We start from the raw sequence: 27005 nt of genomic DNA on the forward strand, positions 1-27005 counted from the left end.
TAACATGAAATTTCCAGTCAAGAAAGATTATTACAGTATAACCTTACTATATACCTTTAAATATATAATAAAGTACTTTCCTGTAAGAATCTGAGATTTATTGCATTTTCGGTTGCAGGAGTGTAATACACTCTAGACTCTGTGTTCCTACTGTAACATACAGAATTCGAGGGTAATTTGAGGACATAAAATGTAATGTAATAGGACAAAATATCAGTGGGCTGTTTAGTAACAAGTGTTTGGAAAATTGAACTTCAGTTTGTGAACTTCAGTTATGTAAACGGAATTTCTGGGGGCTGGGCATCCCTAAAAACTGGTGGCTATAGGCTTGCAAACATGTTTACTGGCGTCTTTTGTAGTGTTACAGAAAAGGGGGGAGGATGCACATCTGTAGAAACCACTGGTTGACAAGTGGTTTTCTGCGATTAAATAATTTACAAAATAGTCAATTGATAATAAGGGATCCACTAGATCAGAAGTGCTGCTTTTCATAATGTACTGTAAACAGTATTGTTTCTACTAAATTATTACATCTCTTCCTGTGGCACTGCACACAGTAATTGATTGTGCATACAGAGACTCTCAGGAAATTAAATCCACTATACAAACAGGTAATTCTTTAAAACAAAACAAAAGTGTCCCAGTCCATTTTTTCGTTAGATTTAACTATGGGAAATCTCAAGATGAGGAGGCTCTGTATTATTGTACTTTCCTAATTTCTTTAATGCGACTTTGGTACAAAAAAGTTCGCGTTTATTTTTGACCATTTGTACAACATTTTATTTGTGAAAAAACATACAGTGCTCTCAAAGTATCTCAAATGTGAAAAGCAATGGTTCTGGCATGATAACACTGAAAGAACTACTGTCAGTTTATGCAGTACTTTTTTGTGGAATATTCTTAGAGGTGATGAACTGCTTGATATGAAAATAACTTGATCCATCATTCACTTATGTACAAAATTCTTACTGGCAGTAATACAGTACAACATTATTACATAAAACAAAAATCTAAAAGACATGTACTGTGTATTCAGAAAGATAAACGTTTACCAAATTATGACCGCGATGGAAGAAACTTTCCAAAATTTTAAAACAAAGCACCAAGACACTGTTTGGCTGCATTCTTTACCTAACAGAAGAAAAAAACAACTAATTAAATTGTATGGGAATCACATAGTTTATACTTAAACTATATATATATATATATATATATATATATATATATATATATATATATATATATATATTGCGTAGTCATTTGGTGTAGAAAAAAAAGTAATGAAACATTATATACTATTAGTTATATGCAAAAAAAAAAAAAAAAAAAACTACACAATTGACAAACTTCAAAGGTAATAAAACTCAGAAAAAATTGATAAATTACAAGAACTTCAGTGACCTAAAATAATAGCAAAAAATATGTTCCATCTACTTCTACATTAGTCCTCAGTGGCAGTGCTATCACTTACTTAATGCTATAACAGTTCTTCAATTGTTGAATGGCAGTTTGCAGAGTTGATTTGAGGACCTGATCTGTATAATTGCATAGACAGCATGTTGTCTAAATCATTGTGTATCCTCCCAGCACCACTTTCTTTGTTCTTAATTATGCGATGGGCCAGCTGTAATCCAATCGTCTCGGTAAAGGCCCCTGAAATACTGCATGGGAAATGCAGTAAGAAAACAGTGTTACTATGTCATAGTCTTAGTAAGCAGTAACTAATATTTCATCTTGCCAAAAACACAGATTTAGGTCAAATGTATACATTGAAAAAATACAAGGATTCAAATAAAGCTGACAGGAACCTGTAATGCCTGTATACTTGTAGTACTACCTTTTTTTTTTGTAGTGTACAGACAGTCAAGGTAGTGAAAAATATGTGAACAGGTACAGTAGATGATGTAAAACAGTCTAAGGTTATTTTCACATTAAGTCTGTTATTAGCTGTCAGTTATTTGCAAAATTCCCACAAGAATGTTAATTTCCACAGGAACCTACAAACACATGATGTCCCTTCTATTACTTTACCATACCCTTGTTTCAGGTACTATACAGGATGTAAAGAGTCTTCAAATGATTTTTCTTTTACCAGGCTTAGATGACGGTGACCTCTCTGGGTTTCCTCTTGATGCTGTCAAGGCGGGCGAGGGTTCGGGAGCCGCTGGTTTTGCGGACACCCCCCTCAGCAATGTTGCTGCCAGCACGGGCATCTCGCTGTAGGCTCTTGAGCAACTCCAGGAGCTCCCTCTTCTCCAGGTCAGCCTGCTCAAGATCCTGCCTGTGCAACCGCTCCGCCGCCAGCAGAGTGCGCACGTCTGACATCACCCGCGACATCTGGCTCTGTATCACAAAACCAACACTGATTTAGAATCGCGCTTGATAAGACATGGGAGAGGCAGGTACTTTATACTTACACACATTTTTTTTTTTTGTTTAAATTATCAGTGATTTTTATTGAACACACCTCTTAAAACAGATGTCCGGTTCACACACACACACAAAAAAAACCCATGAGATTTAATCTTGAGTGGATATTTACTTAAAATGTGCTTTATCAAAAGCCTGATACACGGCTATAAAATGTAATACAGGAACATAAAGTGAGCAGGTCAGTTTTTGCTTACCTTCAGTTCCTCAATTTCATTTTTAAGCAGGCTTTCCTTCTGCACCATGTGTCGTCTCTGCGAGTCCAGTCGGGATTCCATTTCATGCCTTACTTCTTCAACTTTACATATCATCTCAGACCTGAAAGTTTGATTGCCATTGTTATACCAACTGATAGGAAATTAGACCTTGGTTAACACTTAAAAGCCAGTTACTAATACTGAGCATGTTTCATTAAAACACAGAAATTCTTCTGCAAACATACAGGCTTACAGGTGAAGGCTTTTTACTTAACTGCTGTAGGATGTCTATTTTTTTATTATTATTTATTTTATTTTAAATTTAGTAGCTGCCAATTTTATTTTTATATTTAAATCATTTTCACTCATTTTAGAATAGCCAATAATTTTTAGGCTCTGCTCATCGCTACCACCCCCGCGCTGACTTGGGGGACGGGGGGACGGGGGGACGGGACGGGACATACGCCCTCCCCCGAAGCTGTCAGCCGACCGCTTCTTTTCACACTGCAGACCCACCATGCAGCCACCTCAGAGCTACAGTGTTGGAGGACAACGCAGCTTACGGCAAGCCTGCAAGCGACCTGCCAGACTACAGGGGTCATGGTGCACGGTGAGCCGAGGACACCCTGGCCGGCGGCGCTCGGCCAATTGTGCGTCGTCCCCTGTGAGCTCCTGTCCACAGTCGGCAGTGGAACAGCCTGGACTCGAACCGGCTATGTCCAGGCTATAGTGCGCATCCTGCATTCCACGCGGAGCACCTTTACAGAATGCGCCACTCGAGAGCCCAGGATGTCTTTATTTTTTAAAGGGATTCAGTACTTTAAGTATCTCTTGCAGAAAGTCAGATCAAACTGCTCAACACCTAAGTGCTGCATTCAAAGCTGTCCTAAAGCTGCATCTACCAGTGGTTATTATTTTAATCTAAACTACTGTTTTGAAATACTGGCATACATGCTTTTGTGTAACTAAAGAAGCCAGTAGCTCAAGTGTCGTCCTTCCAGGGACCTTAGGAAGTCGGTTTGTGTTCCCTGTTAGCACACCATTAACAGTAACTGTGACACTGTCGCTGCCAGTCCTGGTACTAACACCGGGACTGAGGTTACCGTTCAATACTGAGTATTGGCTATCTGCTGTGTGCACTAAAATATATATATATATATATGACACATACACACACACACTCTTCAAAAAAAAGCAGCACAAAGGAGTTTTGAATGTCATTTTTATAGCATTAGTATGGCAGTTTGCATAGTAAGATAGACAGTTCCAAATAACCTTAAACTCTCAATAAAACAACTGTCAAATATCAAAAAAAGTTCAAGGTGAATAGAAATCAGTAACTGGTATGCCTGCCATTGGCATCGACGACGGCCTGACATCTGCTGCACGTGGATCAAATCCGAGCCTGGATAATATGCCGGGGAATGGCAACCCACTCTCACTCAAGTGCTTGGTAAAGTCCTTGTAACGTCTGTCAGGGTGACGTTGTCGCACATGTCAATCAAGCTTGTCCCACAAATGCTGAATGGGGTTCAGATCTGGTGATCGAGACGGCCAGGGAAGTGCTTGAACACTGTTCTGAGTGAGGAAAGCTGTGGTGGCCAGGGCTGTGTGCAGTCGTGTATTGTCATGCTGGAAAATTATGTTGTGATGGTTAATGAATGGGATAACATGAGACTGTATCATCTCATGACAAGAGCGCTGAGCTGTCAGGTTGCCTTGAACATGAACAAAGTTGGTTCTGCCACTGTCTGAGATTGCCACCCACACCATGACACTCCCACCACCAAATCTGTCAACCTGTCGCACAAGTTGGCCGCAAAATATTCATGACGTCACCTGAATACCTGGGCTCTTCCATCTGCATGTCAATGCAGTAATCTGTATTCATCACCGAACACCATGTTTCTCCATCTTTTTATGGGCCACTCCTCTAACCGGCCTTCTTGCTTGGATGGATACCTGCCTCCCGTAGGCGGTTTCTGACAGTCTGGATATAGTTCTACGCACTCCTGGTTCTGCAAACGTTGTAGAGTCCGTTGATCCTCGGTAAGTCTAGGCATAACTTCAAATGTGTCTACAGTGAACACCAATAAGCCATGCAAGCTGAGAACCCTCCACTTTTATAGCCACATCGCGGCATGCTACATGTACAGTTATATGTAAATGGTGTTAATTTTGGGAATATTCACGTTTTGGCGTACGTCATGCGTTTTTGACCCTGACAATGTAACACTGTCAGCAAAACGTGTTTAAATAAAATATAATTCTTTTGATCAAGTTTTATTGCAATTAACAGTTTGGAGGGTATATATATATATATATATATATATATATATATATATATATATATATATATATATATATATATATATATACTGGGCGCATTAACAGTGTCTGCTGTCTGTACTGACACTGTCCTTATTGTTTACTGTGTTATCACTTTGTGCACTGCTACATAGTAGAGAGCCCTGCTGTGCCATGCCTGGGTTTCATGCAAGTCCAAGTTGCCTTCAGAGGACGGACATGATAAATGCATTGTCTGTCTGGATCTTTAGCATGCTCAAGAGGCCATGGCTAATCGCACTTTGTGTGATTTTTTGTACCCCCTTCACCAAGTGTATGCTTGAGAGTTAGGTGGCCCATCATTCCAGGGAATGCTGTCTCAGGCACGCTCAGTGTTCGGCATCGCCACGCTCTGTCAGTGAGACTGGACCCATCTCCCAGGGTTCTGTGTTAAGGAAGGGTAGGTGTCACATTGTAAGGAGTCCAGTCGAGAAGCCATACTCTTTGTCTTACTCCTCATCTTCCTCCCCCAGTTCTCTCTCGCCTTCTCCCCCTACAAAATGGAAGAGGAAGGCACATGTGCTTGATGGGGACAAGACTGCACTGCTGGATGCTCCAGTCACCCCACTCACACGTTCATCCCGACGGGACGAGATGCTGCAGCAATTCCATCGTGCACAGGAGTCCACCAAAGAACTGGTGCTTCTTCTCCCTAAACGCCCGCCTCCACCACGTAGGCCTGCAGCACAGTGGCACCCTAAGCCACAGTTTCACAGGTTGCTTCCACTTCTGGTGGGCCTGCCCAGAAACAGCGTGCAACCACTTTTTGCGGAGGTAGGCCTGCTTTCAAGAGTCCTGTGTTTAGGCAACAGGTGCAGGCTGAACTTCGGGCGAAGCAGCAGCCCTAGGATTTTGCTGCCACAGGTCCAGGACCCCTTCTCCAGGAGCCACTTGGACAACTGGAACAAGTTCACTACAGACCCCTGGGTGCTCAATAATGTACAGACAGGTAAACCATGGTGGACCTAAAGGAAGCCTATTTTCACATCCGTATAAAACAGTACCTTTCAGGGAACAGTATACCAGTTCTTTGTTCTGCCATTCAGCCTCTCTCTAGCTCCATCCGTTTTTACAAAATGCATGAAGGCTATACTGGCCCTGTTGAGACTCAGAGGCATCAGAGTCCTCAACTACTTGGACGATTGGCTCATTTGCGCAGAGTCTCCAGCACAGACACACAAACACACAGAGATCGCCAGCAACCACCTACATTTGTTACCTATTTAGTGGTGCACCTGGACTCAGGGCTCATGTTGGCCACTCTGTCAGACGACAGAGCGAGGAGAATAACCACCTGCCTGAGCTGTTTCAGCAACTCAGCAGTGGTTTTTCAGAGGCTTCTGGGCCTGATAGCAGCAGCATCCAATACACTTCAACTGGTTCTTCTAAATATATGCCCCCTGCAGGCTTGGTTCAACCTCATGGCTTGTCAGCCCATGTTGACTTGCAACCTCCTGTTGACAGCGTCTTGACACTGTCTACAGGCACTCTCTTGGTGAAGAAAGCTGGCCCATATATGCCTGAGTGTAGCCCTGGGCAGCGTTACCAGGCGAGAGGTTGTCACTATGGACGCGCCCAACTTAGGTTGGGGCAGAATATGGAATGGCTGAGGCATACAGGTTGTGCAACAGCCCCTGTGGAAGGGTCGCTACATCAGTGTTTTAGAACTACAGACAGTGTACCTATCCTTGCAAAAGTTTTTGGAGCAGGTTCGGGACACACACATGCTTGTTCATACGGACAACACGCCTGTGGTGTCTGACATCAACCATCATGGTGGCTTGAGGTCACCCAGTCTCCACCATGTGGCCCACAAGCTTCTGCTGTGGGCACACAAGAACCTCCTCTCTGGGCAGTCCACCTGCCTGGAATGATCAATTGGGCTGCAGACCTGCTCTTGAGGGGGGTCCCCAGCAGTGCAGAGTGGAGACTCCATCCTGAAGTTGTGAGCCTCATTTAGGAGAGACTGAAGAGAGCAGAGGTAGACCTCTTTGCATCTCAGGAGTCGGCACATTGTCCCCTGTGGTTCTCCATAAAGGGAGAAGGGGTATCTCCAGAGATCATTTCCTGACGGGGCAATTTTTGAAAGGCACTCTGCGGCATAGGCCGCCAGTGAAGAAGATAGTTCCTCGTTGGAGGATGAATGTACTGCTTTCAAGGTGGCTCTCTTGCATGCAAGCACCTCCACTAAGCGGGTGAGTGAAATGCAAGCATTCTCCGTATCGAAAGCCTGTCTAAATTTACCCTTTGTACTAACCCTGCTTTTTGCCGAAGACCATTTCGACTTCTCATGTTAACCAGCTGGTGGAATTGGAAGCTTTCCAGGACCCTCCTTTCCAGCTCTAGTGTGGGCATTAGCATATTATGTTGGCAGGACTAAAAGCTGGAGGCAGTCAGAAATTTTTATTTGTCTGCTATGGGGCTAAGTACCAGGGACAGACTCTGTCAAAGCAACGTCTGTCTAAGTGGTTGACAGGCACAGTAGAGACTGCATATGAACTGGCCAATCTGCCCCCACCAGAGAAGCTCACCGGCCATTCCACCAGGGGTCAGGCGACTTTATGGACTTTGTTCCAGGGTGCATCTGGCTTCCCAGTCCACCCTCACCAAAGAACATTTGGTGAGTTCATCCGAAAAGTTTCTTCCAGCTATTTAGACATATCTGACAATGTAACTAATTGGTCTTGGCTTGTGAGTGTTTTTGAGTTTGAGAGGACATTACTTTGGAAATTACCATAACACATTGTTTTACTCTTCAATTAAAATATCAAAGATCATTTAAAATAGCTTGAACACTGTAACTGTACTGATTCATCTTCTTGTGGCACCAGGAATGCATTACCATATCGGTCATATTGTTGAACATTGACCTGTCTGCATGGAGTTCCTACAATATATTGGCACTACAGCTTTCACTGTAATCCACCAACTTCCCAGATGGAAGCATAAATTATCAGAAATAAAATGCACATTTTAGGTTTACAATATATAGAGTTGATTTTGTTGGTGCCTCGGTGCTATTCTGCACTTCTGCATTTCAGTCAGAGGCATTTCAAGCGTCCTGCGGTGGGCTGAGGTGAAACACTGCAAGTGCTTTATTAAAATCCCTTCCTGATCACCCCCCTGCATACCTGAGCAGCTCCAGCTCTGTCCTCAGCTCTGCTACACAGTTGTGATGAGTGTCGTCAGCATTGAGAATGGTGTAGCCACAACCATTCAGACACTCCCTACTACGGTACTCACAGACCGCCAGGTGTGCCTCCAGGTTTCGTCGCTCAACCTGCATCGGGCAGCCTGTGGATATACAGTGAGACAAAAATAAATATGTGCGATACCCACCATTCAATCACTATACTACATGCAGGATGTTTCACTCGGGGATAAGAAAGCATTTCAAAGGAAATAGAAGACCAGTACATTCATTGCTAAACAGCACTCCCTGTTGGGTGTTCCTATTTCCAATCTATAGTGTCAGGAGTGGGGATGAAACGATTTTTCCATAGTACGATAAATCGTGATTGCGAATATTCGTGATAATCGTATCGTGAACATTTTTTAATTATTCGATAACCTCAGAAAACGATAGTCACTCACTAAACGTGGCTGGAAGCAGAACAAGATGCTTTTCTCTCCAAATATGGGTACAATCATCGGTGTGCACTAGGGCTGCTACGATTACATCAAAAATCAATTTTTTGATCAATTCCATTCCTCATTATGTACATGGATAATCGAGTCAATAATTACATTTTGTAACGTGCATAGTTAACAACATTATTTAAGTTTGTCAACGAAACTGCGCCTAATGCCCTGACTTGCTATTTACAGTATTTCTGCCACAGACAAGCAGTGGGTGTGCTCTCTTCTGCTCGTGTTAAATAGCATCTGATTTACTGGTCCCACCCTACCAGCAAATCAGTTTTGAAAATTCGTTGTTATTACGCCCCTCTGTGTATTCACTGCAAAAAACAAATCAAAAAAACCAAAAACGCGCACCCTTTTATCCAGAGCAGGACAGACTTATATTCCTGGCAACAGTCTGTAAATAAATTGTGCACATTGAAAAAAAAAATACTGTATATAGTCTGCGCTGCTTTGGAGTTTCAAAATGAACTGTTATATAATTAATATTTAACAATATTTAATAACGTTAAAAAATATATAAATGAGTGATGTTAAAGGCAATTTTGGAGTAAGGATCAGCTAGCGGCTATGCAATTTGTGGTAAGTAAATCGATTTTTAATTATTATTATTATTATTATTATTATTATTATTATTATTATTATTATTATTATTTACGCCGGTTTGCCAGGGAGAGGAATGCACCGAAAATGCATGGTGCAATCATCGATATTTACTAGAACGATTGGATTTTGTGTACCCAATTAATCGATTTCTATTTTGAGGCTTAACTGACAGCCCTAGTATGTACTTTCACTACAATATATATATATATATATATATATATATATATATATATATATAGTGCGGGAAATACAGTACCATAGGATGTACATCCAATCAGCAGAATGTGGCAAAAGCACAACAACGAGACCAGGAACATGCGTGCCCTTCCGTACTTTACTTTAAAAAACGTCAGCCATAACAAGCAAGGTCACTTTAATAAAGTACTTTTTTTCCCAGTGCGGTGCCCTTCCTATACTGTCCTCCGTTCCACCCTCAATTATCAGTATATGATTTCAGTATGTCCATTAAAATGTACATGTTATAGTCTGTTATGCCACCAGAAAAACAGGCTACCTCAGGTAAAGTTGATAACGGTATTGAAATGTGTTTTCTTACATTATAAATGAAATAACGACAAAATAGGAATGAAAAAAGGAATATGCATAAAGAACATCATGCCCATACTGCTCTATTCCATACTTACAGGTTGTACAGTATAGTTATTTATTTTGCAGACTATTTGAAAAAAAAAAAACAATTGAATATAGTTAGCAGTATGTGTGTAAAGCAAGTACTTTAAATGTATTGAAAGAAATACAGATGCTTCATATTTTGTAATTATGTACTGTTTTTAAGTACATTTAAATAAATAAAATGTGTAAATAAAGCAGGAGGAGGAAAAAAGCTTGCAGTCCCATTCTGACAGACATTTTTATTAATGATGGTAATATAAGGACAATGTCATTAAGATTATTTTTCTTCCACTTGTGTGCTTGTAAGTTTTTTCATTGTTGCTAGGATCTTGCTCTTTTTTAAAGTCTGGAGCTTCCTTGTCTTTCAGACCATATCCCACAGAAAACAAAGACATAACCTGTTGTTTTTTTCTTTTTATTCAGTTAAAACAAGTAATTGAAAAACAACGGCTACTATCGTGATAATCTGTGTATCGAGAGAGTGGGCTCTCAACTATTTGTATCATGGAAATTTATCGTTTCATCCCTAGTCAGGACAGGAGTGGGGGGTGGGGGGGATAAAATACAGAAACTACAAACCAGACAGTACAAGACAGTTCTCTGTAATACTTTGCAAACAACCAATGCTAAACTTCCCAATCCCAACTGAAACAACAGGTGTTCTTATTTATGATAAATAATTATTTTGAGAAGACTGTGTGAGGCTTGTGTATTAATTGTCGATACAGAATAAGTGGGTTCAAAAGGCTTTACTGGGAGAGCACACGGTATAAGGTGTACGAAGCAAAAGGGATAGTGCAGCTCTTAGTCTTTCTTACAAGTCTCGCTCACAATTCTTTCTCATTCTTACTTCCTGTATCCCCTACATAACACTCATTCCCCAATCAATATATGGGAACCCTAACTGTCAAAATGCAAACATGCATTATTCAAACCTGTTATTTAAAAAGTGTAGACACACATTTCAAACATAGCATAAAACATAATCATATGTGGGAACTAGAAAACACCCTAAAGAAGCTGAGAACCAGTGAGACAGTGCATGATGCAGCATGAGTGAATTTGGCCACGAATATCATCTGTATAAGTGACATTTTCTAGCAGAAAGCCATTGTAAATGCAAAAACTACTTTCCCTGCCAGGGTGAAAATTGAAAGTGCAGAGTCTGGGATATAAAAAAAAAAAAAAAAGCCAGGGAACCCTCCCCCACCCACCACCACCCCCACACTTGCACAGTTGGATGCAGTCTGAATAATTGCACGTTTCTATAGCTACTACTGCACTTCAAAAACTCACCCAGGAAAGAACTGAAACAGACTTCAGAAATACAAAGAGGTTGTCTAAACAGCACAAAAAATGCAAACGTATTCACAGAATCCAATTCCTAGACAAACACAGAAACTACTGTAGTTCAAGACTAATTTTGCCTTATTTTTTTTAACTGAAACTCAAGGGAAGAGAAAAAAAACCCTCAAACAGCAACTTACTGACATAACTCCAGCTGTATCCTATATTCTTTATTTTTATTCAGTAGAACACAAAAACCACACAGCACATCACACACATTCCCCAAAATATCAGTTTTTATACCAAATTGACATGCCAACAGCTGGCTCAAATACTATAATGAAAATCATGCATTAAAGCCTTTTGACTAGGGATCATTACTGCTAAAGTTCTGCTTAATCCAACATGCAAAAAAATAACCAGCATTTTCAACAACCATTTTATACATACCACATTGGTAACACATGTATACTCCACCTAGTAGAAACAGTTTACAAAAAATATTATGTGTTTTTTGGGGTTTTTTTTTACAATTTAGTGGTAAACAACTAGCCTAAGTCACTACAATAGTGCAGATAGTTTTTTTCCAAAAGTATCCTTCGATAATTCTGTTGAACTTTTATTGTGAGGAGATAATTAACGCACATGACTGCAGAAAAGTCACGCTTACACTGCTATGATCAAAATACTTAATACCACTGGATTTAATTTCAATATCACAGCTACTGCTGGCCTTAAACTCGTAAGTCTGATTCACTGCAAACTGCTTTTCGCAATACTTTTCTTCACTCCTGGGGAATTTAAATGCGCTAATATTCAGATCTGCTGCTGTTTAGATGATTACAATACAACAGAGCACATCTGCATTAGCACCCCTTGTTTATTAATCTAAAAAATACAGATGATTGCTAGGTTTTGTTATCCTGGGTTTATACCTCTGCTTGTCGAAAGCAACAGTGGGATCTATTTTAATTACCCAAACATGGGCGGTGCTGAATACATTCGTCAGGCATACTTGTATTCATACTAAATGTTATAAAAGGCAGCTCCAAGACAAACAGCAGCCAAGAACCTACTACAGTTGAGGGATATGGTTGGATATGAGTGGTTGTAGGCTAAAAGTGACATAGGGCTGTTTTTTAGTTGTTTAGCTAGCATAACCCAATATGTTGATCATAGATTAACTGTTAGTGGCTGTTGAGTTTTACCAACAGTCAATCCTGTATAAAAGACCACCTGGCAAGGCTATTAACAGTATATAGTAACCACTATGTTCAATCCCTAAGCAGATTAACAATGTTTATTTAAATCTAAACACAAATTTTATAAATTCAATACCTACCACTTCAGGGTGGTCCCTCGAGTGCCCATTAAGAACACACTAGATTGTATTTATTACCTCACCTGTTCTGCTTAGTTACATATCACTGTCAGTATCATATTCACACACACACAACGTATGCTGGCATACTATGTCATTTGTACTGTATTACGTTATTGCTTACTAGCATTTGTGCAGGGAATTCGGCTGTATTCACACTCTCTCTCATGTCTGTCCACGGATTCAAGAGAACACACCATTTCACAGCCATGTTCTCTGTTCCGGCATCGGATCTGCAGTCGATTCAAGTCATTTCGCATGTACCTGTGTGTATTAAAGGCACAGTTGTATTGACACTGCATGAAAATGCTGAATGTGTAGTCCCAGGCTTTGTAAAATAAAATCTCCATCTAACAATAATTTGACAGTTGAGTATTCCTCATCAAACAGCATTCTTTAATATAATTACAGTTTTTTTTTTTTTTTTTTTTAATATATATATATATATATATATATATATATATATATATATATATATATATATATATATATATAAGAAAAGCTGTTGAAACTCCCATTTTACTATGAGTAGTAATTCATGATGTTATGACACTGACCACCACTCACTGTACTGTTCAGGTTTACCTGAATAAGGGTCGCAGCATGGATAAATCAAGGGCCTGTCTGTCTTCAGGGCAGTTGTGGTGGTGAACCAACCACCCATGGATACAGGAGGTGCAGTAGGCATGTTCGCAGGGTGCCTGCAGTGGATTCTCCAGCACATCCCGACAGATACAGCACAGCAGACCGTCATTGACGTAGCCAACAAAGCGCTCTATATCATATCCCATTGCCTTGGGCTGGTGCACTCCTGTCAACCAAGGAAAATGTTCAGGAACAGTTCTATATAGAGATACAACACCTGGATAAGTTATACCATAAACAAAAACTGCCTTTTCAACATGGAAGTTACAATGTTATTTATAATGTCCCCCTTCCCCCAGCAAAAGATTGTGTCAGAATCTGAGCTGTGGCACAAACCTCTATGTCAATAAACCATGGCTATTATAACACTACTTTTAAATGTCTTACAAGTTAATAAAAACAGTTCTAATCTCAGTTACTGTAGCTTATTATTAAGAACAAAATAATATGAGTGACTCTTTTTGAGATCTCCGCAATGACAATGATGTTTTTTGTTTCGTTTTTTTCACAAGACTGAACATCCATAAACCATCTTTTTCGATCTGAAGTTAACTAAGACAATGGGTTGTGCAAAACTGCTCAGTTTTATAAGAACATTTGGCCCATTTATGTTCTTCCAGTTCCTGTTAGCTGATTGATCTCAGAACTTTCTTTGCATGGAGTAAACCTCTCACTCTTAACCGTCTCATTATGTTAAGATGTTGACAAGAATAGTGAATGCAGAAATACTTGATTGATGAAAGTACTTATCAAGCAAGTCTTTATGTTCAAATACTGCAGTGCTATAAAGTGGTTAGCCGAAACATAAAAATAAAATGGATTCGTTGTAATTAAAAACAACTGACATGGCGATTAATTAACCCTTAACTCTAAACAGCTGCACCTATTCTATTTTCTTGTTAAATACAAAATAACTCATATTCATCTACAGTTGTATTCGTCAATAGATGCAAATCTTAAAGCACATGCAAATATTAGGGTTATTACATTTACCTGATGCAAGAACTGGTAAACTTTAATCCTCCTTTAATCTTCAACTTGTACTTCTAAAAGGTGAGGAATCACCTCTGCACTGTTAACGACCGGCTCTCTTCTGACCCTGCCAGCTCCTGAATGGGAAAAAAAAGACACAAAAAAATAGTATCAGCTGTTGTGTTTCCTAAGAGACGGATCCCCAGAGCCTAAGCAGCCAGTTGTTGAACAAAGCAAACAATAACCCAGTGTTCACATGGGCTGAGCCTGGAGAGCAATTCCTTCGCACGACTGACTTTTTCGGTGCAGTATTACATAGCAGCAGCTTAATTAGGAGTCAGCAGAAAGCACGTTCAAGTCTAACAACAATACATTTTATTAATTTAACTAACCCTAAATATCAATTGTTTTCATTAGACTGAAAGTATCTTGAGATACTGTGGCAAAGTGGTTTGCAGCGCTCAGGAATAAGAACCCAACAACAGTTCAAGGTAAAACAAAGCTTTATTGATGCTTAAATAATGTGTAACACGGTAATGTGTAAAACCCAGTCAAAACCAACGGGCTTCAGTCCCAAAATAATAACATCAAATAACACTCACTTTATACACATACATGATCACCAGTCCAATTTATACAACAACAGTGACAACAGTAGTGCAGTGTAGTCCGGTGTTTGGTGCTGGCTTTGTTGCGACAGCTCCCATACAAATTGGCCGTCTATACTGTTTACCAGTTCTTCTTGCATCAGGTACTGTTATGGGTCAGTAACCACACCAATCCATTCCTCAGCCAATATGAGCGGCAGAGTGACAAATGGTGGTGGGTTTGTGAATGAAGTGGACACACGTCAACCACAAAAATAACTAAAACAATTGGAGCTAATTACACCTAGGTCTCAAACAGTCATCTCAAAAGGTACTGACAATTTGGTTGGTTTTAAATAGCTGGTTTAAAGATAAATGTTGGATTCCCAGTCACTCACCTACAGTAGTAACAGCACTGGCACACTGGTTTCAATCCTGGTCTTTCCATTCTTCCCTGGGGGCCACAGTGAGCACTGCATCGGCTAGAGAGGGAAATTATTTGGCTGTAGGTTCACCTCACTGCACCATGGCAACCCCCAGGGACTACTTTGTGTTTATGGTTACCAACATTATCCCTTTTTTTGGTTTGGTATTTGTTAAAATACAGTCATACTGCAGTATTCTTGCTTTTGAAAAGAAAGAAATGCAAACATTAAATCATTCCGGTTGAAAAAGGAAACTGTAAAAATGGATCCCCAACCGTCCATGCAGCCAATGGATCCCACACCATGTACAGTACAGTCAGCGCTGCCTAATCAGGGTACTTAAAATCGGGATTACTGCATCAATGGGTTACAACTGTGGGAGACAATTCTTCCCAATGCTGTTTATGTTGTTTAACTGGGATGTCACTTTGTTTAATTGGGATACAGTATTTTCAAATGATGAACAGAGATCGCAGTTCTCGTTCGAGTAGCACAGTGCAGTAAGTTCGTGATTATGCTGTGACTTGCATAAATTAAGTAAACCACGCTGAACTCTTGAAGGAGCTGAAGCGAGTCTTCTCTGGTTTTTCAGGCTGTCGTTGCAAAGAAAGTTGGCGTGTCAACACCGCAGGTGCTAAGATGTGATTTTACTATTTTTCATTTCACGTAGAAATAAAAAACAGATTCATTCTGTTTAGGAATTAAAAAAAATAATTAAAAAAAATTTGACTTGTATTTTAAATTATATATTTAAAATGTATTCAAAGGGTGATGTGATTTCATTCTTTTTCTTTTCATTCATGCCCCTAAGGTCATCTCAAATGCATCTCCTTTAATTGGGACAGCTGCTTATTTGGGATATTTTTACTTCTAACCAATAAAGCGGCGCCAACTGTACTTCAATTGTATTGAGCCCATGGCAGGGGGGCTGGAACTAGGGGTGCTGGGGGTGCGGTAGCACCCTCTGGCTTTGCATGGCTTCCATCATATACAGGGGTTACAGTTTTGTTCAATGGCTTTCAGCACCCCCACTTTAAAAATTGTTCCAGTGCCACTGGCACATGGTGTGAAAAGGAACATGTTTAGATAACATGACTCACAAGTAAACCATTCCTTTTAGCAAACTAACCCTGATCATATGTGTGATGTGTGAAGGTTCCATGTTGATGTTTTGACTGTACCCTTAAAAAAAACAGAAATGAATATGGATTCTGCTTGTCTGAGATACTGAATCTCACATACATTAACCATTAGCCTCCTACCATTTCAACAGGGCTACTACAATACAACGCCTGCTTGTAATGCTTGTAAAGATTCCCTGCAGAAAGTGAACTAATTGTGTTATGGATGGAAAAACTGGAATCAACCGAGTCAGTGTGATAAAAAAAGAAGATTAACAGCCACATAATAAGAGTTATGCTTATAAGACAGAACACGTTTAAGCCTTGGCTATTACACCATTTCAGCAATTAAGCTACAGTAGTTCCTTTACATGGAATATGCAGGATTTGTGCTAGAAAGCTGATTGACTGCTTTTGTCTTTTGTGCTTAATTAACAAGGAAAGCACTGGTATTGGAATAGTTAAAATGATTTAGTGTGCTTAGTGGGAATGTTGCTCCAAAATAAGCTCAATAAACTTACAAAGTCATGACCTGCAGAGGCAAGTGTCCTTTCTCTATCTGTTAATCACACTGTTTCAGATGCTCCCTAAAAGCAACTTGCACTAAAGTGGAAACTTCATGAGCTGCTCAGCCTGACCCAGTAATAGTAGTCCAATCAGAATCAGCAGATTGTGTTGAAAAGCCTATCTTTCCACAGTTCTCAATATAACAGGCTTCCTTTATCATAATACACTTTTTTCTGAAGCGTGAATTTCGCAACATCACACTTTTCATTTTGTATGACAAAGCTTCAGGGACTAATATAAATGTGCATTTAATGCAGCTTACCCCCCAAAAAACAGCAATATAATCAGACCATAATAACATCTCCTACTTCATAAGGAATAGCTAGGAAATCAAACCAAATAAAAAGCATTACTATTGGCATTTAAACTACAGACAGTAACGAAGTCTTATGATAACATTTTAAAATGTGTTTAAATAAATGAATTAGATAATTAGGTAACCCACTGCTTACAGTAGATTAGTAACATAGCACAGATCTAATTAAACCCATCACCTTTTATTCTCATGATTCCTCAATATGTGACTGAACTACAGCATGCGTTCATGTGCCTCACCTCCACGTTGCCAGGTGCTGAGGTTATTTAGTCAAAATTAAAAAAAAAAAAAAAAAAAAAACAATACAGGATAAGTGATAAGTCTTGAGGGATACAGCTTTATGGCTTTCAAGATGCATCAAAATGTTCACAATATCAAACAGCCTACCTATTTCACAAAACATTTGTCACTATACAATACATGCTTTGTTGAAGGAATTAACACTGATACACTGGGTACTACAGTATTTCATGTTAGATTTCGAAATGTCACATTTTTTGATTTTTGTCAGTTTTTCATTAAGTATATGAAAAACTACAAAGCGGTATGTAATTAAATATGTTAATGTAACAGTATACAGCAGGTTTTATTCGACTTTATGAAGTAAAATGTGTCAATTATATAAGGTGATGCAAACCTTTTGGCCATTGCTGTACATTTATCTACCAATCTTTTCTTTGAAGAGAGGAACAGACTATTAACAAGTGTTTTTTAGTACTGACACAGTTACTGTCTCTTGTATTGACAAATGCATGGTGTACTGAACAAACCAGAACAGCCGACGACTTGCATCCACAGTTTGCTGTTCATAGGCCTGTATTATTGTACCCCGGTGAATGTTGAAATCTGCAGTAACTTCTTTCTTTTTCTTGTACAGTGGTGCACCAATTTCAACACCTCCACTTTTTTTTCTGCAAGGATAATAACATCTTTTTGTTGCACTGCTTCACGGAAATGGCATTGATGCATGAGCACTACGGAAAATCTGAAAATATGTCTATGGTAACTTGCAGTGCATCACCTGATCAGTAGAACCAAAACATCACTAAAATACAGTACAGAGGTCCTGGATGCAATTTAAACACATTTCCTAATTCCTTTACACTCTGCTGTTTGAACCAGGGCAATTTATTCTATTGGAATTTTTCTTCCATGGGCGGGCTCCAGAATAATTAGCATAAACAGGAAATGTGTGTTAAGTGAATTTGTATTATAAATAGAGAATAAAGTACATAACCAGATAATAATACTGTAAATCGAGAGGACATTTTTTATTTTTTTTTTTAAATAAGCCTATTTGATAATCGTCTACTTGAACTTTCAAAGAAACTGTCAGATAATTTTTTTTAAGTTTTTAAAAAAATGTTAATTCCATTTACCTCAGATCACATTTGTAATCAGAAATATCAGTGCGATCTGTCATCATAATAGGGAATACAGTATAGTGCCGTCGTCACAATAGGGATTACAGTATAGTACTGCCATCAGCAGTAGCCTGTAATCATAGAATTAAGAATAGAGCTTTAAAGGGAAATATCAGATACACTGGTATTATGAAGTAATTATAAGCGGCTGCTTAGGTGTCCGGGACCATGTAGACAATTCGTAGTAACAGAAAATGTGTTTTATCTGGGTTCGTTTTAACGAGAATTTACTGTATTTCTTACATCCACTAGGGGCAGAAAGTTACCGAGGAAAAGGTTAAGTGTTACAATCTGGTGTACCAGCTACACTTTGAAAATGATGTAGAACATAAGAACATAAGAAAGTTTACAAACAAGAGGAGGCCATTTGGCCCACCTTGCTTGTTTGGTTTTTAGTAGCTTATTGATCCCAGAATCACATCAAGCAGCTTCTTGAAGGATCCCAGGGTGTCAGCTTCAACATATTGGGGAGCTTGTTCCTGATTCCATTGATTCTCTGACTAAAAATTGCCTCCTATTTTCTGTTCTGAATGTCCCTTTATCTAATCTCCATTTGGGACCCAAGTCCCTTGGGTTGACACTGTCAACAGCTTTTAGGATTTTGAATGCTTGAAATAGAAGTCCTCTTTGTTCAAGACTGAATAGATTCAATTATTTCAGCCTGCCTGCATATGACATGCCTTTTAAACCTGGAATAATTCTGGTCTCTCTTCTTTGTACTCTTTCTACAGCAGCAATATCCTTTTTGTAGCAAGGTGACCAGAAGTGAACACAGTATTCTAGATGAGGTCTTACTAATGCATTGTACAGTTTTAACACTTGCTGTTATAATATTGGAAAAACTTTTTGGAATTGGTTTTAGCCCCCTTAGCAAAGTTCATTTCTATCTCTCTCTTAGCTTTTCTAACTTCCTTTTTGACTTGCGTTTGCAGTTCCAATTATCCTTTCTGTGTACTTTGTTTTTGGTCCCTTTTAAACGCTCTGTAAAGTGTCTTTTTTCACTGAATTTTTTTTTTTTTAATTGATCTATTAAACCATTTTGGCAATTCTGTTTTAGATTTAGATTTATCTGCTTTTGGGATGTAGCTGTTTTGTGCCTCTAGTGCTACATTTTTAAAAAACAGCCATCCCTTTTCTGTGGATGTTTTCTCTATTTTACTCCAATCTACTTCCATTAGTCTCTGTTACATTCCATCATAGTTTGCCTTCCTAAAATTGTAAACCTTAGCTTTAGTCATTACACTTGGGTTTTAAAAAGCACTTCAAATGAGACCATGTTGTGGTCTGAGTTTGTCAATGGTCCTCTTTTAGTTATTCAGTCTTCATTACTTGAAAAGACTAAATCAAGGGGTGCCTCCCCTCTAGTTGGTGCCTTGACAAATTGTGTTAGGGAGCAGTCATTTGTCATTTCCACCATTTCTATTTTGTCTGTTGTGCTCCCCACCAGGTTTTCCCATTTTATATGAGGGAAGTTGAAATCCCCCATTAGTATGGCTTCTCCTTTGCTGCACGCATTTCTAATGTCATTGTATCACAGATTATTTTGCTTGGTGCCTGAATTTGGCAGTCTATAACGTCCCCCTGTTATTATGCCCTTTGAATTTTTGTCCATTATTCTGACCCATATTGATTCTGCGTTGTTTTTTTCTTCCAGATTTAACACCTGGGCTTCAAGCCTATTTCTGATGTATAGCGCTACCCCTCTGCCTCTTCTGTCCTGCCTGTCTTTCCTATACAGTGTATACCCACTAATATTATATTGGTCTCCATCACTCTCGGATAACCAAGTTTCTGTAACACCTATCACATCGCAGGCATTCTAAACAATAAGAAGAATGCATTAGCTAAGATACCGTAATATTACCAACATACTTCACACCAAGTTGATTTGTAACAAACAATATTTGAGGTCACTTGCTTCAGAAGGACCTAGGAAGTCCAGAAACCTAGAAGTGTGATAATGTGGGACCTGTTCGTCTTCAGAGGTCTCTGCTAACAGCAAGTTTAAAGGCTTAAGTATTTGTGCTCTCAATCTCTTGGTTGGGTCTGTAATTTTTGACTAAAACACAATTACCAAAATTTCTTCGGGGTCTATTCAATTGATCTACATGGTGGCAGTATTTAGATCCACCATTACTTAGCTGTCCAACATGGAAACAGTAACAGCAGAATCCCTCCATTATGAGAATTCTATTCGTTGAGAGCTGCTCTCTAGATTGAGGTCCTTTAGAGGAAATGTGTTGGTTGCCTGGTTGTACTGTATCAGGTGCTGGGCAAGTAGCCAATTTTAGCCTTGACTTAAATACCAGTCATCTTTTCATCTTTAATCAAAATTTGACAAGGAAATTATTATTTTAGCTATAACAATATATATATATATATATATAATATATAGATATATATATATTATATATATATATATATATACTCTTAATGGATACAATTAACGCACGTTTATTTCGAAATAAGTACTAGACACATGTTAATGTAACTGTTACCATGAAACACATGAAACACACAACACATAATGCATGAAATGTGATCAAAAGTCTCCTATTCCGTAGAGACGATGGGGGGAATATACAACACTGAGCTACAGTAAATACACATGCACACACACAAAAATCAATGTTAAAATAAACAAACACTCCTCATTTTAAAACGCATTTTGCCATGTAAATAGACTCACCGGTATTTCTTCCTTGAGGCGGGCTGTGTTGTTTTTGATCAGCTGTGGATGCTGTCAATGGCAGGAGATACGGCCGCACACTGTCGTAAATGATTTGCATACACGTTGGAATACGTTCCAATTTACGACAGTGTGGCAGAGCTGGTATGTTTTCGATATTCAGCGTCGGTATAATTCGTATTTTGTGTGTGTGTGTGTGTGTGTGTAGTTATTATTATCTGGTTAAGGTTATCTCTACCTTATGTTTATTTGTGGTCCGCTCAGTGTCTCAGGTTGTAATCACGCAGTGTCCTATGCTGTCCATGATGAGTGTGGCTATTCGATAAATGTAATGAAAACAAACAATCACCATTGCGTTTGTCATCGCCAGCAGAGAGCATGATGGTTACGCGGGAGACTTGAGATTTGACAGCGGCGGCATTGCGTCACAAGAATACAGACACAAAGCAAGCCTAAGCCATGGCTGGTTTTACTTGCGTACTAGTATAAATTGACGTTACGCTTTTTATTTTGCGAACATTTACCACTGATACCTGCTTTGGCCTTATAACAACGTTAGGGTGAGAGATGTTTCTGTCTTCAAATGTGCAACTTGAAAATGCAGTAAAGCTATAAATAACAAAAAACATAAACCACAGCTAAGGCTAATAATGGCCCGCATTTATGAAAGGTTTCAGACATTAGAAAATCGTATTTCTATGTGTTTTATTATTTGTTTGTTTATTTCAAAATTATTTATATGTACTATCTGTAGAAGTTTTGAAAACCTAAGACCCAAACAATATAGGGAGTTGTTGTTGTTATTATTATTATTATTTATTATTATTATTATTAATATATATTTTTGTATTACTGCTTCCTTTGGGAACGGTGCTTAGTTTGTTATACAGTTTAGATTTATTTGGAATGATGTGAACGGTCGTGTGTGTGTGTGTGTGTGTGTATATATATATATATATATATATATATATATATATATATATATATATATATATATATATTAATTAGTACATTCTCCTTACCATAGGCTGATTGAAAATCGGACAATGCGCAGATCAGCAGCCCCAAGCCAGCTGTTTGGAAATGCAGCAAAGAAACCCAGGTTCATCCCTCCAGGTACACTGCATCCAACCTCTGTGCCTGTACAGAAAACTACACCAACATTGCCACTCGTTACAGACAACAAGGTAGGCAACAAAAAAGACACATCCTTTACCCTCTGCTTTCATTGTTTGAGCAGGAAGTTATTTGGAGGTACCTTCAAATCATTTAGAGATATCTCTAAATAACTTCCTGTTCATTTAGAGATATTTTTAAATCATTTTAAGATATCTTAAAATAACTTCCTGTTCATTTAGAGATATCTTTAAATCATTTTAAGATATCTTAAAATAACTTACTTTCATTTAGAGATATCTCTAAATAACCTCCTGTTCATTTACAGATATATTTAAATCGTTTGAAGATCTCTTCAAATGAACAGGAAGCCATTTCAAGATATCTGGTGATTACTTCCTGTGAAAATGCTCTATGTTTTGAATGAACTTTCTGTCCATTTAGAGATATCTCTAAATAAACAGGAAGTTATTTAAGATGCTATATCTCTAAATGATTTAGAGATATCTTTAAATGAACAGGAAGTTATTTAAGGTGTTGTATCTCTAAATTATTTAGAGATATCTTTAAATGAACAGGAAGTTATTTGGAGATAGCTCTAAATCATTTAGAGGTCTTGAACTAACTTCCTGCTTATTTACAGATATCTATAAATCATTTGAAGATCTCTTCAGATGAACAGGAAGTTATTTTTAGATATGTTAAATTGAATTTCAGATATCTTTTAAATGATTTAAAGATATCTCAAATATTTAGAAATATATTTAAATGATTACAGATATCTCATTTAAAGCTCAATTTTAAGATATATGTAAATCAGTTTAAGATATATCTAAATGGATTTTAAATATCTTAAAATAATTTAGATATCTTAAATATTTGAAGGTATTGTAGCAGCAGATCACCCGCAATGAACATGGACTGTGTTATGGACTGGGAAGGGGTTGGGACTTTGTGCTGTACTCATAATACAGTGCCTATAGAAGACTGGTCAAAGTGTGCATGTGACAACAATATCCCAAGCACTCCACAAATCTGGCCTGTATTTTACTCAAGAAAGCCCACCTTAAATCCTGTTTGAAGTATGCAAAAAAAAAAAAACACTCAGGGCATTCTGTAGCCATGTGGCAAAAAGTTTTGTGGTCTGACGAAACTAAAATTAAACTTTTTGGCCTAAATGCAAAGCGTTATGTTTGACGCAAACCCAACACCACGTATCACCCGAAGAACACCATCCCTACTGTGAAGCATGGTGGTGGCAGCATCTTGTTATGGGGATGTTTCTCATCGGCAGGGAGTGGGGCACTTATCACGGTAGAAGGAAAAATGAATGGAGCAAAGTACAGAGAAGTCCTTGAGGAAAACCTGCTGCCCTCTGCAAGAAAGCTGAAACTGGGACGAAGTTCACCTTTCAGCATGACGACCCAGAGCACATAGCCAAAGCAACACTGGATTGGCTAAGGAACATAAAGGTGAATGTCCTTGAGTGGTCCAGTCAGAGCCCCAACCTAAATCCAGTCGAAAATTTGTGGCATGACTTGAAGATTGCTGTCCATCAACACTCCCCAAGGAACTTGACAGAGCTTGAACAGTTTTGTAAGGAAGAATGGTCTAATATTGCCAAATCTAGGTATGCAAAGTTGGTAGAGACCTGTCCCAACATATTCACAGCTGTAATTGCTGCCAAAGGTGCTACCATCAAGTATTAACTCGGGGGTGGAGACTTATCCAATTATGAACTTTCAGTTTCTTATTTGTAATATATATATTTTTTTCTCAATAAAAAACTTTTTTAACCTTAACAGTGTTGAGTATGGTATGTGGATAAGTGGGAAAAAAAATCCTCATTTAAGTGCATGAAACTCTGAGGCACTGACACAACAAAATGTGAAAAAAAGTTCAAGGGGGTGTAGACTTTCTATAGGCACTGTATGCTTATGTTGTGTGAATGAGTTTGAGCCTGTTCGTCGGCTCCCTGCTTGTCAGTTGTGTGTGTGTGTGTGTGTGTGTGTGTGTGTGTGTGTGTGTGTGTGTATATATATATATATATATATATATATATATATATATATATATATACATATATACATATACACACACACACACAAGTGGATACCTGATGGGCCAGTGGATGATGACTGGGCAGAGTTGGTGTCCATATAAGGGTGTGTTTCGCGCCAGTCGGAGGAAAGTAGCGAGAGAGAGAGAGAAAGTTACCTTTGAGTGAAAGCGCAAAAACCAATTGAAAACAAAACAGCAGTTGTCACTGCTTTCATCATTACCTGTGTCAGTCTCTTCATTGACCGCCAGAACCCCCGCGTACAGCCATCGCTACAGTATCTTCAAGTATGTGAAGATATCTAGAAATGATTTAGAGATATATTTAGTTAACAAACCTACAATACCCATTCACATGCACTCAGACTGTGAATATGCTACATTTCTCAGCAAACATATCAAGTAACAATCCCCAATTGTTTTCACCAATAAGTATTTCTCAATGCTACCACAAGCTGTAATTTGCAATTACAATGCTATTCTACCCCCAAAAATGTGCAAAGACCACTACCCAAGTAAAAACAACGATACCTACTTCCCTAGCTACAATATTCTGTAGTTTTAAATTATATATTTGTCCTCCTTGCATTTACAGCCTCTTCATGAAAGCAGTGGTAAACCAGAAAACAATGTTCCAGCAAAAGCCTTAGTCAGAATCTTAAATCCAGCAACACTGGTGGATACCAAGGAGAACTGTCTAAGGGAAAAACAGAAGGCTGAAGCTCAGCTTGAGCAAGTGGACAAACTAAACACTGGATCTTCAGTTAGTGAGTACTCCATATTAGTTATCTCTGCACGAGTTTAATTTTCAATAAAATATGATGCATCTGTTGCACAAGGGTGTTGATGATATGGGTTTTACTGATGGTTTGAAAAGTTGTTGCATTGGGTGAAATGACACCCGTGATCAAACTTCATTGTTGCTGTGTGAGGCACAGCAGGGGACACACAAGTAAGAATTGCCTTCATGTTTTTTTCCTTCAATAGATCAAACAGCGTAAACACCTCCAGCTACAAATCCAAATTGCTGTACTGTTAAAAAGCTGAAACTAAAAGATTATTTGAAAAAAAAAAAAAAAAAGATTCTTTCAAAATGTACTGGCAGCCTGGATTCAGACCGCTTTCCGCCTATTGACTGTCACTGCTGTAAACTAATTTTGAATGATGTATTCTTACTGTTTTGAAGTGTTACAGGAGAATAAGTCTGTGGTGTTATTGTTGATCATTGCTGAATGTTAGTACTGAATGTTAGTATTTGTTTAATGAGGCAACTACTTATATAAATACAGTGAGGTGGTTGTGACCCCAATGGACAAGGAGTTCCCTTCATACATGCTCTTTAAGGCAGTAAAAGAGTACATTTCCCATAAAGGTAATTACGGGGTGGGGATATTCGTGGACTGTGCCATATTTTCCTGTTGATGTGTAATGCGCCATTTCAAGAAAAGAAAAAAATGTTTTGTTAAACACCTGCTGTTATAGAAAATTCTTTTCTTAATTAACATATGACTTCCAGAAAGGTTAGATATGTTTTTGGCAATTAACCAGAAATTTCCTAATACCAATGGGGTGTATATATATATATATATATATTATATATATATATATTATATATATATATATATATATTATTTATGAATTTTTAAATCACTTAAATTATATTACGTGTTGACAACTGTGTTTGTGTTGTGTGTTGAGAAAAGATATTTACAACATATCAACGTTGGGCAGCTGGCTGTTTGAGCTAAAAAAAAAAATAATATACATATATATATATATATACATACTCTTTTTGATTTGCCATTTTTTTTAAACTGTTGCGCAAATTCTGTTGAGACGGTAAATATATACTACTGCTGAATCATAAGTTTCATAAGCTTGCTTATAAAAAATGTACGTTTGACTATGCATTTAGATACAAACAATCATAATGTGTATTCACTGTTTTTATGACAAAAATACCTTGCACATAGAGAACATTTTATAATATATATATATATATATATATATATATATATATATATATATATATATATATATATATATATATTACACACACACACACAGTACCAGTCAAAAGTTTGAGTACACTTGCTGGAAACTAGGATTTTTTCATAATTGACAATGTTTTACGTTGTATATGTTTCTGTAAATACTTGAAAATGAAAACACATGTTACAATATACAAAACATAAGGAGTATCAAAGCAATGTTCAAGAAAACTGAAAATTGTCTCTAAATCTTGGATTCCTCAAAATAGCCACCCTTTGCTTTAATAACAGCCTCACAAACACGAGGCATTGGGTTAACAAGTTTCAGAAGGAAATCACCCGACATGTCTTCCCAGCTCTTCTGCAGCAATTCCCAGAGATGTAGGGCACTTGTGGGTAGCTTTGCTTTGACTCTTCTGTCCAGTTCGTCCCATACGAGTTCTATGGGATTGAGGTCTGGAGACTGGGCAGGCCAGGTCATTAGATTGAGTTGTCCTTGACTTCTTCGCCAGATAGTTCTTGCACAACTTTGAGGCCAGCTTCACGCAATCTCCTCTGAACAGTTGATGTTG

The 27005-nt window shown here is 38.3% G+C and overlaps 2 protein-coding genes across 4 annotated transcripts in view; one reads left to right on the forward strand and one right to left on the reverse strand.

Annotated features, from left to right (window-relative positions):
- Positions 1-1274: 1274 nt before the first annotated feature.
- On the reverse strand, positions 1275-21374 carry LOC121314976 (RING finger protein 151-like). Of its 3 annotated transcripts, none has more exons than XM_041248785.1 (8): positions 21269-21374; positions 14161-14276; positions 13108-13333; positions 12647-12786; positions 8105-8267; positions 2628-2748; positions 2093-2343; positions 1275-1661 (listed from the first exon to the last, which is right to left on the reverse strand). In XM_041248785.1, the coding sequence occupies exons 3-7, from the start codon at positions 13311-13313 to the stop codon at positions 2098-2100; spliced, it is 876 nt and encodes a 291-aa protein (XP_041104719.1). In that variant the 5' UTR covers positions 13314-13333; positions 14161-14276; positions 21269-21374; the 3' UTR covers positions 1275-1661; positions 2093-2097. The 3 variants fall into 3 exon arrangements, with proteins under 3 accessions (XP_041104719.1, XP_041104721.1, XP_041104720.1); XM_041248787.1 differs by lacking the exon at positions 21269-21374 and adding an exon at positions 17334-17401; XM_041248786.1 differs by lacking the exon at positions 21269-21374 and adding an exon at positions 15125-15338.
- A 356-nt stretch (positions 21375-21730) lies between these two features.
- The window catches only part of rad54b (RAD54 homolog B), a 34279-nt gene continuing 29004 nt past the window's right edge, over positions 21731-27005 (forward strand). Inside the window, exons 1-3 of the mRNA XM_041248789.1 lie at positions 21731-21828; positions 22296-22455; positions 25038-25209. Of these exons, the coding sequence (XP_041104723.1) occupies positions 22315-22455; positions 25038-25209 (313 nt within the window). The 5' untranslated portion in view covers positions 21731-21828; positions 22296-22314. The remainder of the gene's footprint in view (positions 21829-22295; positions 22456-25037; positions 25210-27005) is intronic.

The sequence above is a fragment of the Polyodon spathula genome, chromosome 4 (genome assembly GCF_017654505.1).
Source record: "Polyodon spathula isolate WHYD16114869_AA chromosome 4, ASM1765450v1, whole genome shotgun sequence".
In the NCBI taxonomy this organism is placed as follows: Eukaryota; Metazoa; Chordata; class Actinopteri; order Acipenseriformes; family Polyodontidae; genus Polyodon; species Polyodon spathula.